This window comes from Mus musculus, chromosome 13, assembly GCF_000001635.26.
Source record: "Mus musculus strain C57BL/6J chromosome 13, GRCm38.p6 C57BL/6J".
NCBI classification, from domain to species: domain Eukaryota; kingdom Metazoa; phylum Chordata; class Mammalia; order Rodentia; family Muridae; genus Mus; species Mus musculus.
In genome coordinates, this window is record NC_000079.6 from 55622256 (window position 1) to 55635260 (window position 13005).

A 13005-nucleotide genomic window follows, 5' to 3' on the forward strand; every position below is an offset into this window, starting at 1 on the left:
CGAGCGGTGGTGGCGCACGCCTTTAATTCCAGTACTCGGGAGGCAGAGGCAGGCGGATTTCTGAGTTCGAGGCCAGCCTGGTCTACAGAGTGAGTTCCAGGACAGCCAGGGCTATACAGAGAAACTCTGTCTCGAAAAACAAAAACAAACGAAGAGTATACAACCGAGCCCAGGCCCGTTGTCTGTTCCTAACGTGAGCTCTCTGGCTACCGAGGCAAGGCTGTTAGGTGTAGCCAGAGTCCGCAGTGTGACTCCCGGATTAGTAAGAAGGAGAGAGAGCTCTTTCTGCAGCTCCATAGAGAAGTGGACGGCCTGGGACTGGATAGTGGATTGAGGCTCCTTCGTTTGTTGTCCAGACATTTTCAGTAAAGAACTAGGATCACCACAGCCACCAAATCCCAGGGCCACGCTCCCGGAGAGCGTCGCACCCGCAATTACGTATCCAAGGAGCAGAGACGCGTTGGCTGGTAAAAAGCTCCCGCCGCTGCAACCTCCATTTTGCTTCCTGGCAGAGAATAAAATGGACCTGCTCCTCACTGTCATTTCACTCATCAGGAGGGCATCCGTCTCTTCATCTTCGAGAGCAGCTGTGAGGTAACCTGGTGGCGAGAAACCTGAGCACTGCGAGCCAACTTAGGAAGAGGGAACCCTTGAACTGGGCTTGCCCTCACTGAACATGGCGGCAGAGCCTGGCGCAGCCGATTAGCGCATGCTCACGCTTCAGTTCCCGCCCCTTAGAGGGCGGGATTACAGTGGGAGTGGGAGCGAACTCTGCGGCCCTGCCATAAGTCATCCTTGCCTTTACCGTCAGCCTGATCTAGACCGTAGAGAAAGCATGGAGCCGGTGCCTGCGGCCACGGACGGCGGGGAAAGACCCGCGACGCCGTCGGGCCTGTCGGCTTCTCAGCGGCGAGCGGAGCTGCGGAGGAGAAAGCTGCTCATGAACTCCGAGCAACGCATCAACCGGATCATGGGCTTTCACAGGCCCGGGAGCGGCTCGGGTGAGAGCTTCGGTTTCCCGTCTCCCGCCCACCTCTTTGAGTCTTCAAGCTCCTTCTGCCCACTCCAGCTCGTAAACATTTTGTCCCCAAAATGCATTCTGACCGAACTCTGTCACCGCTCCCTAGGTGACGACCCATATTATATTGTCGCTTAACCCCAGGACGCTCCTTGTTGCTTCCTATTTTCTTGGATCCTTGCCCGGAGGTCGTCTCCACCCTGGCTACAAAGCCTTCGTTCCTGAGTCTCTGTGTACGGTTATCTGAGACAACCCCTATGTTCCTGATTACTCGCCTTTCTTGAAGGCTGTGCATTTTATCCCCAGACCTCCCAGGGAGATTTTCCTATAAGCTCCAGATGCCTTTATTCCCAGTTACTCCCCATGACATAGCTTTTGCCTTTTGCTTCGTAACTCTCGTCCACCACATCAGTCATTACTCAACTGTTGGCTGGTCCGTCCGTTGTGGATTAGAGACCCTATTTCCCTATCTTGGTGGCTATGCTCATTGCTTTCAAAATTATCACCTGTCACACAGGTCCTCCCGAAAGATGTGATGTCCCTGCAGAGATTTCCTTTCATTACCATACATACATCACGTTTCAATAACTGCATTTGCCCTAAGAAAATTCATCTTTCATGCAACCTTGTGTCCAGGACACTGTTTTCTTGTGGACACAATTGAATTCTACTATGCTTGGCCTCTCTAAGTTTCGATTTGGGTGTTTCCTTTAGTAATTGGCTTTTTAGTTGCTCTTTGTGAGCTTGGTAGAACTCAAGAATTTCTCTGAGGCGTTAGAGATATAGTTCTGAACTTCTAGACAATATAAATGAGAGATATGGCTACCACTTTCAAAATCATCTGAAACAGTACAGAAAATATTTTTTTTGTAGTGATCATTCTGAAGATATTCTTAAAGTGTTGGTGTTTGTCTTTCTCAAGTCCCTTTCTTATTCTGTTCTTTTGCTTGAAAAATTTTATCATTTTTAGAGTTCTCTCTTTAAAAGCTAGAACAGCATCCTAAAAGTGCCTGCTCATAGCTGCCCGGGAACAGCAACAGTGGGTACAGGCGGCGCCACACCCTGTGCTCACAGTTAGAAATGCAACTGTAAAATAGAAACCTTGAAAGACTTCAATGATTTTGTATTTTTATCAGTATTAGCTAGTGAAAGAAACTGAGGCACACCTCTTGAGTATTTTGTCTGTGAAAGAGCTATTCTTTATTCCTTGGGACATCCCGTGCTAACTTTGGTAGTTTCTGTCCTCATTGTTTGAACTCCCCTCTGCCAGAGTGCTAGTTTTGCGGCGTTGTATTTTGAAGGTGAAGACGAAGGAGCTGGCTTTGTTTTCTGCATCAGTATTTGTCTGGATTCAGAGACCAAGTTCTAGCAGCAGTGGGAGTGTTTAAGGTGTTTGTGAATATGTAATACACAAGGCTTTATTTTTTCCCCCCTCAGAAGAAGAAAATCAAACAAAATCAAAGCCACAGGACAGTGACAAACTGAACTCCCTCAGCATCCCTTCAGTTTCAAAGAGGGTAGTGCTTGGTGATTCAGTCGATGGAGGAGGAGCTGACCAGCTCGGTGGTGTGGCAGAAGTCAGGGGAACCCAGCTGGGAGACAAACTGGACTCATTCATTAAAGCACCAGAGTGCAGTAGTAAGGATGGAGCTGAGCTCCGGCAGCGGACCAGAGGTGACCTGACAGCAGACCCGGCCCAGAGGGCTTCTCACCACGGCCTAGAACAGTACCTTTCCAGATTCGAAGAAGCGATGAAGTTGCGCAAACAGCTGATCAGCGAGAAACCCAGCCAGGAAGATGGAAGTACCGCGGAAGAGTTTGACTCTTTTCGAATATTTCGATTGGTGGGGTGCGCTCTGCTCGCTCTTGGCGTCAGAGCCTTTGTTTGCAAATATTTGGTAAGACAAGAGCTTCCAGTTATTAACTAGAAGAATGCAAGTTGAGTTGTCGTGATAGGGATTTCTTGCCAGCATTACCAGATCTATCATCAGGCTGTTTGAAAGTGTAGTATAAATTCTGTTATTATCCCAGTTAGAGAATGAGAGCCTATTTATGGTAATAACTAACATCTGTCTACATGCCAGGTACCACTTTATATGCTTGTCTTTTATTCATTGATTTAAATTCCATCTTTATGCACTATATGCTGCTTGAACCCACAAGGACTCAGATGAATTCTCTTACACAGCCGCTGACAGGTGGGGTGAAATACAGGCAGTTTCATCCCAGAACCGGAAGTCCAGATGCTTATATATACTCTGTATTAGCTAGTAGTTTTCCAAGTAGTTTGAGGCATTGAAATGTACTCCTTGTGGTTCAGTGTAGATTGGCATTGTCTATAGTTCAGAAAGGGTTTCTGCAGTATGTAATGTAGTAGCCTCATAACGACAGTTCCTGATGGGACGTAGAAGAGCGCAGAAAGACACAGTTACAGTTCAGTGTCTTGGTGAGAGCTTTTTTCAAAAGATCTATTATTAGTTTATTTTTGTGTTTTGCCTACATGTATGTATGTGTACCATGTGCATGCCTGGTGCCTCCTGAGATCAGAAGAGGGTGTCAGGCCAGGCGGTGGTGGCGCATTAATCCCAGCACTTGGGAGACAGAGGCAGGTGGATTTCTGAGTTCGAGGCCAGCCTGGTCTACAGAGTGAGTTCCAGTACAGCCAGAGATACACAGAGAAACCCTGTCTCGAAAAAAAAAACAAAAAACAAAAAAACAAAACAACCAACCAAACAAAAAGGTGTCAGATCCTCTGGAACTGGAATCGCAGGCAGCTGTGAGCGACCATGGGGGTGCTGGGAACTGAACTCAAACACTGTTACCCAACCAGCCACTGCTCCAGCCTCCCAATGTCTTGATTTGAAGTAGGACCATTCAATAGTCATTTTAAGAATGCTTACTGTATATTGGGTATGTACAAAACATCGTAAGGCAAAACAAGTTTTAAAATGTGCTTTATGCAGCCAGGCATAGTAGCTCATGCCTTTAATCACAGCGCTTGGGAGGCAGAGGCAAGCAGAGCTCCGAATTCAAGGCCAGCCTGGTCTACAGAGCAAGTTCCAGGACAGCCAGGGCTTCACAGAGAAACCCTGTCTCAAAGACAAAGCAAAACAATATAACAACAATAACAAAACCTCTGATTTTATGCAAATATTTTCTTAAATAGAATCTGTTCAACAGATTTGATTGTCTCTCTGATGATAAATTCTCACCATAACAGAGGCCAGATGATTTTAGTCTGCGAGCCAAGAGCTGCTCTTATTTAAGGGCTCTGTGCTGTCATGATTCAAAAGCTATGCCTGGTTTTTGTTTTGTTTTGTTTTGTTTTGTTTTTTGTTTTTTGAGACAGGGTTTCTCTGTGTAGCCCTGGCTGTCCTAGAACTCACTCTGTAGAGCAGGCTGGCCTTGAACTCAGAAATCCGCCTGCCTTTGCCTCCCGAGTGCTGGGATCAAAGGCGTGCGCCACCACTCTCGGCTTTGTTTTTTTTTTTTTTAAAAACAAAGATTTGTTTATTGTATTTGTGTGATTGTTTTGCTTACATATATGTATGTATACTCGTGTGTGCAGAGTACCTTCCCGGTCAGAAGAGGGTGACAGAGCTCTGTGGAACTAGAGTTATAGGTGGTTGTGAGCTGCCATGTGGGCACTGGGAATTGAACCCGGTTCTTTTGCAAGAGCAAGAAGTGTTCTTTCCCACTGTGCCATCTATCCAGGCCCAGTGCCTCATTTCTACGTAAGGATTTTTGTTGTTTTGGTTTTCGGGTTTTACTCATATCAGATATTCAGTTGTTTGTTTCTTGCCTCTGCCACAGGACAATGTTTGTTCCTTTGCCCCTTTGATGACCTTTTACATCTTAGTAATAATTATGTAGAATAAGTGCCATATTGATCTTTTTCCTTTTGTTGAAAATGAGATATCAAGCTGCCAAGCTTTTTTTTTTTTTTTTTAATTTACATTGGTGTTCTTGTATGTCTGTGTGAGGGTGTAAAATCCTCTGGAACTGGAATTACAGACAGTTGTGAACTGCCATGTGGGTGCTGGGATTTGAACCTGGGTACTTTGAAAGAGCAGCCAGTGCTCTTACTCGCTGAGTCATCTCTCAGGCCCCCACCCTACTCTGTTTCAAGAAAGCCAGGTTGTTGTTGTCAGAGGGATCTGTGGCTTCCCTCGGAAGCTGGGTTTATGCAGACTTTTAGTCATTTGTCAGTCTCCTCCAGGGGAGAGAGATGTTACTGTACCACTTTTTTTTTTTTTTTTTTTTTTTTGAATTTATTTCTAAATGTCACATAGGTCAAAGATGTCTCAAGAGAAACCTGGATATTTTTTTTTTAAGATTTATTTATTTATTATATGTAAGTACACTGTAGCTGTCTTCAGACACTCCAGAAGAGGGCGTCAGATCTTGTTACAGATGGCTGTGAGCCACCATGTGGTTGCTGGGATTTGAACTCTGGACCTTCGGAAGAACAGTTGGGTGCTCTTACCCACTGAGCCATCTCACCAGCCCGTTACTGTACCACTTAATGTTACCAAAGAAGGTAAGCTTTGGAGCCGGGCTTGGTGGCGCACACCTTTAGTCCCAGCACTTGGGAGGCAGAGGCGGGCGGATTTCTGAGTTCGAGGCCAGCCTGGTATACAGAGCGAGTTCCAGGACAGCCAGGGCTACACAGAGAAACCCTGTCTTGAAAAACCAAAAAAAAAAGGTAAGCTTTGGGCTGGGCTCTTTAGGGCACTTCTAGGACTCTGAAGTCTGAGGTAGCAGAATCATGAGTTCAAGGCCAGCCTCTATAGTCATGGTTCTCCACCTTCCTGCTGGACCCTTTAATACAGTTCCTCATGTTGTGGTGACCCCCAACCATGAAATTATTTTCATTGCTACTTCATAACTGCAGTTTTGATGCTGTTATGAGTTGTAATGTAAATATGTTTCCTGAAGGTCTTAGGTGCCCCCTATGAAAGGATCATTTGAACCTCAAAGGGCTTGCAGCCCACATGTTGAGAACTGCTGCTCTACATAATAAGATTCTGTCTCATAAAAAAAAAAAAAAAAAAGAATAGATTGTTGTGTAAGAGAACACATTTGGAGAGGGAGCACACTGAAAAATTACGTTTGAGCGTGTTTTATGGTTAGAGACTCAGACCATGTTATTAGCTTTACTCTTCTACAGAAGTCAGATACCCTCGCCTGCTGCACTAGATGTTTTTCTGTCCTGTTTTGCCTTTATAGCCGCTGTTAAGTTGATTTATCATGATACGAGTAATTCTACTGGAAATACTTAATTTTATTTTTTATTTTTACAGTCTATATTCGCTCCATTTCTCACTTTGCAGCTTGCATACATGGGACTATACAAATATTTTCCTAAGGTAAATTTTAAGTCTTTTCTTAATTATGATGTATTTAGATTGACTCGTGACTCCATAACAGTTAACAATTTAATTTACTTGTGTGTGCATGCATTTGTGTGTATGTGTAGGATACGAGAGTGTGGACCTGCCTTTGTGGCAGTCAGAGGACAACTTTCCGGATGGTTTTCTCATGCCTTGGCTTTGAGGGATCAAACTCAGTTGTCAAGCTTATAAGCAGGCTCTTGCCTGCTGAGCCGCCTTGATGGCGGCTGACTCACTGTAAGAACTTAAAGGCTGGGAAGGTGCCTCGGTGCTTAAGAATACATTCTGCTCTAGAGGACCCAAGTTCGATGCCTAGCTCCCACGTCAGGGGGTTAACAGTTACCTGTAACTCCAGCTACAGCTACAGTGGGACCTAACTTCTTTGGCCACTGTGGGTACCTGCACTCATGTATGCATGCCTACACAGATACACAGAATTAAAAAATACAAATAAATAATTTTTAATTGAAAAAAAACTAAAAAAAAAAAAAAACCAAACAAACCTTAAGGGAAACAGTTACACTGATCTGAGTTAGTGCTACAGGAGAATAAATACAGACATACAGACAGACAGACAGACAGACAGACAGACAAACAGTAACATGCTGTCCAGCCCGGGGTTACAGAGATAGCCCAGTGTTTATGAGCCTTTACTGCTCTTGTAGAGGACCTGATTCAGTCCCAGTAGGCACACTGGCGGCTTACAAGTACCTATAATCCTAGCTCCAGAGAGCCTGATGTCCTCTCCTGGCACGATGACAGTTGCTTGTGCCCAGGGCTGAACATGTACTCAGAAGGAGAGGACACAGAGCATGGTGCTGTGTCCAACCCTCAGCACACACACAAAAAAGGAAAAAAAACAAAACAAAAGAAATCAAAACCTATTAACCTCATCAGCCTGTGAACCTGTATTTTCTCCCCTCGAAGCCCCAAGTGAGGAATATCTAACCCAAAGTGAGCTTTCATAGTCCAAGTCTCTTGTTTTTCTTGAAGAAACATCTACATATGGTTTCTTCAGCTCTCACTCTACCATCCACAACTGCAGTAGATCTTCCTTCTCTCTTTTTTTTTTTTAAAGATTTATTTCATATATATGAGTACACCGTAGCTGTTTTCAGACACACCAGAAGAGGGCATCAGATCCCATTACAGATGGTTGTGAGCCACCATGTGGTTGCTGGGAATTGAACTCAGGACCTCTGGAAGAGCAGTCAGTGCTCTTAACCACTGAGCCATCTCTCCAGCCCTCTTCTCTTTTTTTAAGTTTATTTATTTGCCAGGTGGTGGTGGTCCATGTTTTAATCCTAACAGTTGAGAGCCACAAGCAGGTGGATCTTTGAGTTTGAGGCCAGCCTGGTCTACAGAAGGAGTTCCATGTTAGCCAGGAACCCTGTTGATAGGGAATCTTGTTTATTTGGTTGTTTTGATACAGTTTCTTTGTGTAGTCCTAGTTGTCCTAGAACTTACTCTACAGACCAGGCTAGCCTAGAACCTAGAAATTCCCCTGCCTTTGCCTCCCAAGTGCTGTTATTAAAGGAATATGCCACCCGCATCCGGCAAGAATATCCTAGTATGAGTCTTTATGTGGACATAAGCTTTCATTGCTCTTGGTTAACTATATAGCTTTTTATATATTTAAAGTTGCTGAGTTACCAGTAGCTATTTAGTGATACTAAATAAATAAATTTTAGAGATCACCTTTGAATTCCATTAAAAAACTGAATCTGGGGGCTGGAGAGATAGCTCAGCGGGTAAGAGCACTGACTGTTCTTCCGAAGGTCCTGAGTTCAAATCCCAGCAACCACATGGTGGCTCACAACCATCTGTATTGAGATCTGACACCCTCTTTTGGTGTGTCTGAAGACACCTACAGTGTACTTATATATAATAATAATAAATAAACCTTAAAAAAACAAAACAAAACAAAAAAAAAAAAACTGAATCTGAGGCTGGAGAGACAACTCAGTGGTTAAGCTTCTATCACACCAGTGCCAGGGCATCTGATGGCCTCTTCTGGTTCTGCAGGCACCAGGCATGCATGTGGTATGTGAACATACATGTAGGCTAACACCCATACACATAAACTAAAGATAATTTTACAAAAACAAGACTAGTGGTGGTGGCGCACACCTTTAATCCCAGTACTCCAAGGCCGAGAGGCACGCAGATCTTTGAGTTCCAGGACAGCCAGGACTATACAGAGAAACCCTGTCTTGAAAACTTAAAAGAAAAAAAGCCTAGTGTCAGGGGATAGCACTCTAGCAGGAGTGAGGCTCTGAATCTGAACCTAGCATCTTGTGGATCTGAGCATCGTGCTTAGAGCCTATGAATCCAGCCATTGGGAAGGGGAGGTAGAAGGGTCAGTAAGTCTTCGACGTGTAGCAAACTTGAAGCCAGTGTGGGATCTCATATGAGATATATGTGGGATATCACATATGTGGGATCTCATATGTGAGACTCAGCATATGATATCATTCTCTGCTGCTCTGACAGGACGCTACTCATCTCTGAAAGCTTCTTTTCTCTCTCCTCTGAAACCCTTCCCTATATGTTTCTGTATGTGGTGATATACTGGACATCAGAACTGCCAGATCCCTTCCCTGTGCTTTGTTTACATAAGACACCAGTGCAGTCTCTGTGCCATTTGGATCCCTATGTTACACACTATCATTTCATTCATAGCCTCATATCCAGTTTTATTTTTTCTCATTTTTTTTACCCTGTTGTCATTGTGTATCTCAAAAGTTGTTACTATGTCTTGTTTCCAAAATGACACAGTTAATTAATTAGGGACTTTCTACAGGGCCCTGGCTGTCCTAGAACTCACTATGATCCCAGACTGGCTTTGAACTCACAGAGATCTGCCTGTTTCTACCTCCCAAGTGCTGGGATTAAAGATGTGCTGCATCTTGGCTAGGCAAAATGACATAGTTATAAAACAATTTTGCTGGGCATCCTGATGTCTCCTATTGCCTAATAATCCTCGGATTTACCTATTGTGCCCAGTAAGTGTTGTCATGTTATTGTTCTGACAGTTCATTAGCAGTTTTGACAACTGAGGAGAGACGGCATCTGTCCTGTCTGTAGAGCGCAGGCGTAGTCTGCTGAGAGCAAACGATTAACTTCCCTTTCATCTGTACAGGGCGAGAAGAAGGTGAAGACGACGGTGCTGACAGCTGCGCTGTTGCTGTCTGGGATTCCCGCTGAGGTGATCAACCGGTCCATGGACACCTACAGCAAGATGGGCGAGGTCTTCACGGACCTCTGCGTCTACTTCTTCACCTTCATTTTCTGTCATGAACTGCTTGATTACTGGGGTCCTGAAGTACCCTGAAACCCGAGGAACTTAGAAGTTTACAAATGACAACAACTTCTCTTTTACACTGCAGAGTCTCTAAAAGGGGCAACTTGGTTTATACCTTCATCAAAATCTTTGGCTTTACAGAAATCCAATGTAATCGTTTCCCTGATTTAAAAGGGTTGACTTTGTATCAGTACTGGTCTGAGTAACCAACTAGGTTAACGAACAGCACTAACGATTTCTCTTGTTTAATTAGAAGTCCAATCTTCCACTTTTCCTCTAATGTCTGAGATTTGTAATCCCTCTTGTAGGCCCAGGCTAGTCCTTTTAGGCGACTAGATAGACAGGTCTCAGCCTGCCTAAAAGACTGCACTTTGTATTTCTGTCATTCCTTCCTGAGAAATGAAACCATCCTCAAAATAAAAGCGAATGGAATTAGATTGACTAATAGAAGTCTGTACATTTTATTTTTAAAAATTTGAACACAAAGCCTGAAAGAGGTAGCTAGATGTATCGTTTCTTGAGTCGATGTACACGTACATATTTAAAGGGAGACGTGGTTACAGTTTGTACCCGTGGGCCGTAGTGGAGCTTGGAGACAGGATGCCTGCCTAGCACTAACGCTGACGTTTGAGGGGTGGGCAGTTACCCAAGTATTTATACGTTATTTTTTAAAGATTTATTTATTTATTATAGGTAAGTACACTATCTGTCTTCAGATACCCCAGAAGAGGGCATCAGATCTCATTACAGATGGTTGTGAGCCACCATGTGGTTGCTGGGATTTGAACTCAGAACCTTCGGAAGAGCAGTCAGTGCTCTTACCCACTAAGCCATCTCTCCAGCCCTATGCATTTTTTTAAAGGTTTATATTCTATGCATCTTGTATTCATCTCTTTTTTGTTTAGATTTAGTTTTATTTGATGTGTCTGCGTGTCCTGCCTGCATGTTTGCCTGTGTACCTTGTGCATGTCTGGTACTTGCAGAGGCCTGAAGAGGGAGTCAGATGAATCCCCTGGAGTTGTAAACAGTTGCGAGCGGCCCTGTGGGGACTGGGAACTGAATCAAAAGTCCTCTGCAAGAGCAGACAGCAATTGCTCTTAACTGTGTACCTGCCTCTCCAGCTCTACCAAAAATGTGCTTCTCTAGTCACAGTCATAGTTGGGAATTTTCTCTTGTACATTCTCACAAGTGTGTCTTTGTCTTTTGCCTTGACTTTCTGTGCTGCAACCAAACTCAGGCCTTGTGCACACCAGCTTGGTGGTCTGACATTGAGCTACATGTCTTTTAAGATTGTTCCTATTAGATTTATTCATTTTATCTTGTGTGTTTTGCCTGCCTGTATGTATTTATACCATATGTGTGCTTGGTGCTTAGGGAGGTAAGAAGAGAGCATTGGAGCCCCTGGAATTAGAGTTATGAATGGTTCTGAACCACCGTGTCTGTAATGGGAATCGAACCCAGATCTTCCGCAGGAGCAACAAGGGCTCTTTACCTCTGAGAAATCTTTTTAGCTATGCAGAGTATCTTTTAAAACCAAACTCGAACAGAAATGTTAAATTTGGCTGGGCAGTGGTGGCACACACTTTTAATCCCAGCACTTGGGAGGCAGAGGCAGGTGGATTTTTGAGTTCGAGGCCAACCTGGTCTACAGAGTGAGTTCCAGGATAGCCAGGGCTACAGAGAAACCCTGTCTTGAAAAAAAGAAAAAAAAAAAAAAAAAAAAAGAAACCAAAATTCTGGTCTACAGAGTGAGTTCCAGGACAGCCAGGGCTACACAGAGAAAGCCTGTCTCAATAAACAAAGAAAACAAACAAACAAACAAACAAAAATAGGCCAGGCAGTAGTGACGCATGACTTTAATCCCAGCACTTGGGAGGCAGAGGCAGATGGATTTCTGAGTTCGAGGCCAGCCTGGTCTACAGAGTGAGTTCCAGGACAGCCAGGGCTACACAGAGAAACCCTGTCTCAGAAAACCAACCAACCAACCAACCAACCAGCCAACCAAAAACCAATGACCGCACCTGCCAATGGTGTGATGCATGGCCCCAGGCATCCAGGTGTTCTTCTAGAATGCATTGTCTGTTCCTTTTCTGGTTTTGAGTTTGTTTTAAAATAGTTGCTCAGTGGTTCCCTTTATTAGGCCTAATTGGTTTTCATGAAAACATCCTTTTCCTAGGAAGGCATAGACGCCTCCATTTTTTGCAGTCATGAAGTTAGTCTTTTGCAGTCTTGGAGGACCTCTGTAGGTAGGGAATCTATTTGCTCTTGCTTTGCTTTGTTCTACCAAGGCCAGGTTGTCTTTAATCTGATTGGTCATTTGAGGTGTTTGTAGGCATAGGAAATCCTTTGGGAGGGCTTCTTTGTTCCAGTATAGGGGTAAGTTCGGTAAGTAAAACACTTAAAGGACAGGTCAAAATGTGAATATAAAGATAATAAGCAGAAATGGAGTGATCCAGACAAAGAGCCAGAGCAAGAGGGAGGCCCGTGCTTTTTGTCTGGTGCCTTTGGGCCCCATTTCCTGAGCGGTTGAACGGATCATGTATTCCCCCCTGCCCCGAAAGCTTCCCAGTGTTAAGAACTATTATAATCCTTAGTGCAGTTTATCTCTGTTCTGTAGATTCTAAGTCTTCACATCTCATATTGAAGAGTCTTTCCTCTTCAGTATGATGCTCCTTGTGTCGAAGACACATCACTACTATTAGTTGTCAGGATCTGGCATACACATAAGTGACTCAGTACGGAGCATATAAGGAGACAGGAGCATTAGTTAATGCAGATTAAGGCAAACAGACACACTCCCTGGGAGAGCCGCAGGCTGCATTAGGTTCCTCGGTGGTCTGCAGCGAAGACCCTTTGCAAGGCTGACCTGGCTGATGGCACACTCCATAGCGCCAAAAAGGGCTGCGGGTTGCGCTAGAAAAGTAAGTTGTTGCTGCCGGCGCAGCCCGCGCCGCGCGGCCTCCAGTCGGTTGGTGGCGCTCTGGAGAAGCAGCCGCTTCCTTCCGCCCGCTCCTTCCTTCCGCACCCCGGCACCAGCACATCCTGTTTTCGTTGGCCACGCTCTGATGGCGGTCACTGCTGGAGCTCTGTCCATTTCGTAGGACCGGTCCTCGCTCGGTACCGTGAGAGCTTGCTGCCTCCCTCCTTTGTCCTCTTCATAGGCCTGCGCATCGTCCCCGAGGGCGCAGGCCTTCTGCTGGCCGGCAGCATGGGCCGGGAGTCTCGGTGAGTCCGCGGGCGAGCGGCTTCTTGGGCTCGGAGGGGAGCGAGCGGGTGGAGGGAGCGGCGCT

General features: G+C 44.9%; 2 protein-coding genes across 4 annotated transcripts in view; both read left to right on the top strand.

Annotated features, from left to right (window-relative positions):
- The first annotated feature begins 749 nt into the window (after positions 1–749).
- On the top strand, positions 750–10161 carry Caml (calcium modulating ligand). Its single transcript, NM_007596.2, has 4 exons — positions 750–1001; positions 2456–2916; positions 6322–6387; positions 9554–10161. The coding sequence occupies exons 1-4, from the start codon at positions 836–838 to the stop codon at positions 9743–9745; spliced, it is 885 nt and encodes a 294-aa protein (NP_031622.2). The 5' UTR covers positions 750–835; the 3' UTR covers positions 9746–10161.
- A 2558-nt stretch (positions 10162–12719) lies between these two features.
- Ddx46 (DEAD box helicase 46) overlaps positions 12720–13005 on the top strand; it is a 46293-nt gene continuing 46007 nt past the window's right edge. Inside the window, exon 1 of one of the 3 annotated variants that reach the window (XR_873437.3) lies at positions 12720–12940. Coding sequence is in view for 2 of the 3 variants with exons in the window: in XM_006517202.4 (XP_006517265.1) it covers positions 12924–12940 (17 nt within the window). In the remaining variant the exon portion in view is untranslated. The remainder of the gene's footprint in view (positions 12941–13005) is intronic. The other 2 variants (XM_006517202.4, NM_001282055.1) reach the window with 2 other exon arrangements.

What these genes read in the sequence shown, in the direction of transcription:
- Caml (NM_007596.2), top strand. Translation starts at nt 836, where the DNA reads ATGGAGCCGGTGCCTGCGGCCACGGACGGCGGGGAAAGACCCGCGACG. An exon ending in CAGGCCCGGGAGCGGCTCGG is followed by an intron (nt 1,002 to 2,455) that starts GTGAGAGCTTCG and finishes TTCCCCCCTCAG; the next exon opens with AAGAAGAAAATCAAACAAAA. An exon ending in CCTTTGTTTGCAAATATTTG is followed by an intron (nt 2,917 to 6,321) that starts GTAAGACAAGAG and finishes TTATTTTTACAG; the next exon opens with TCTATATTCGCTCCATTTCT.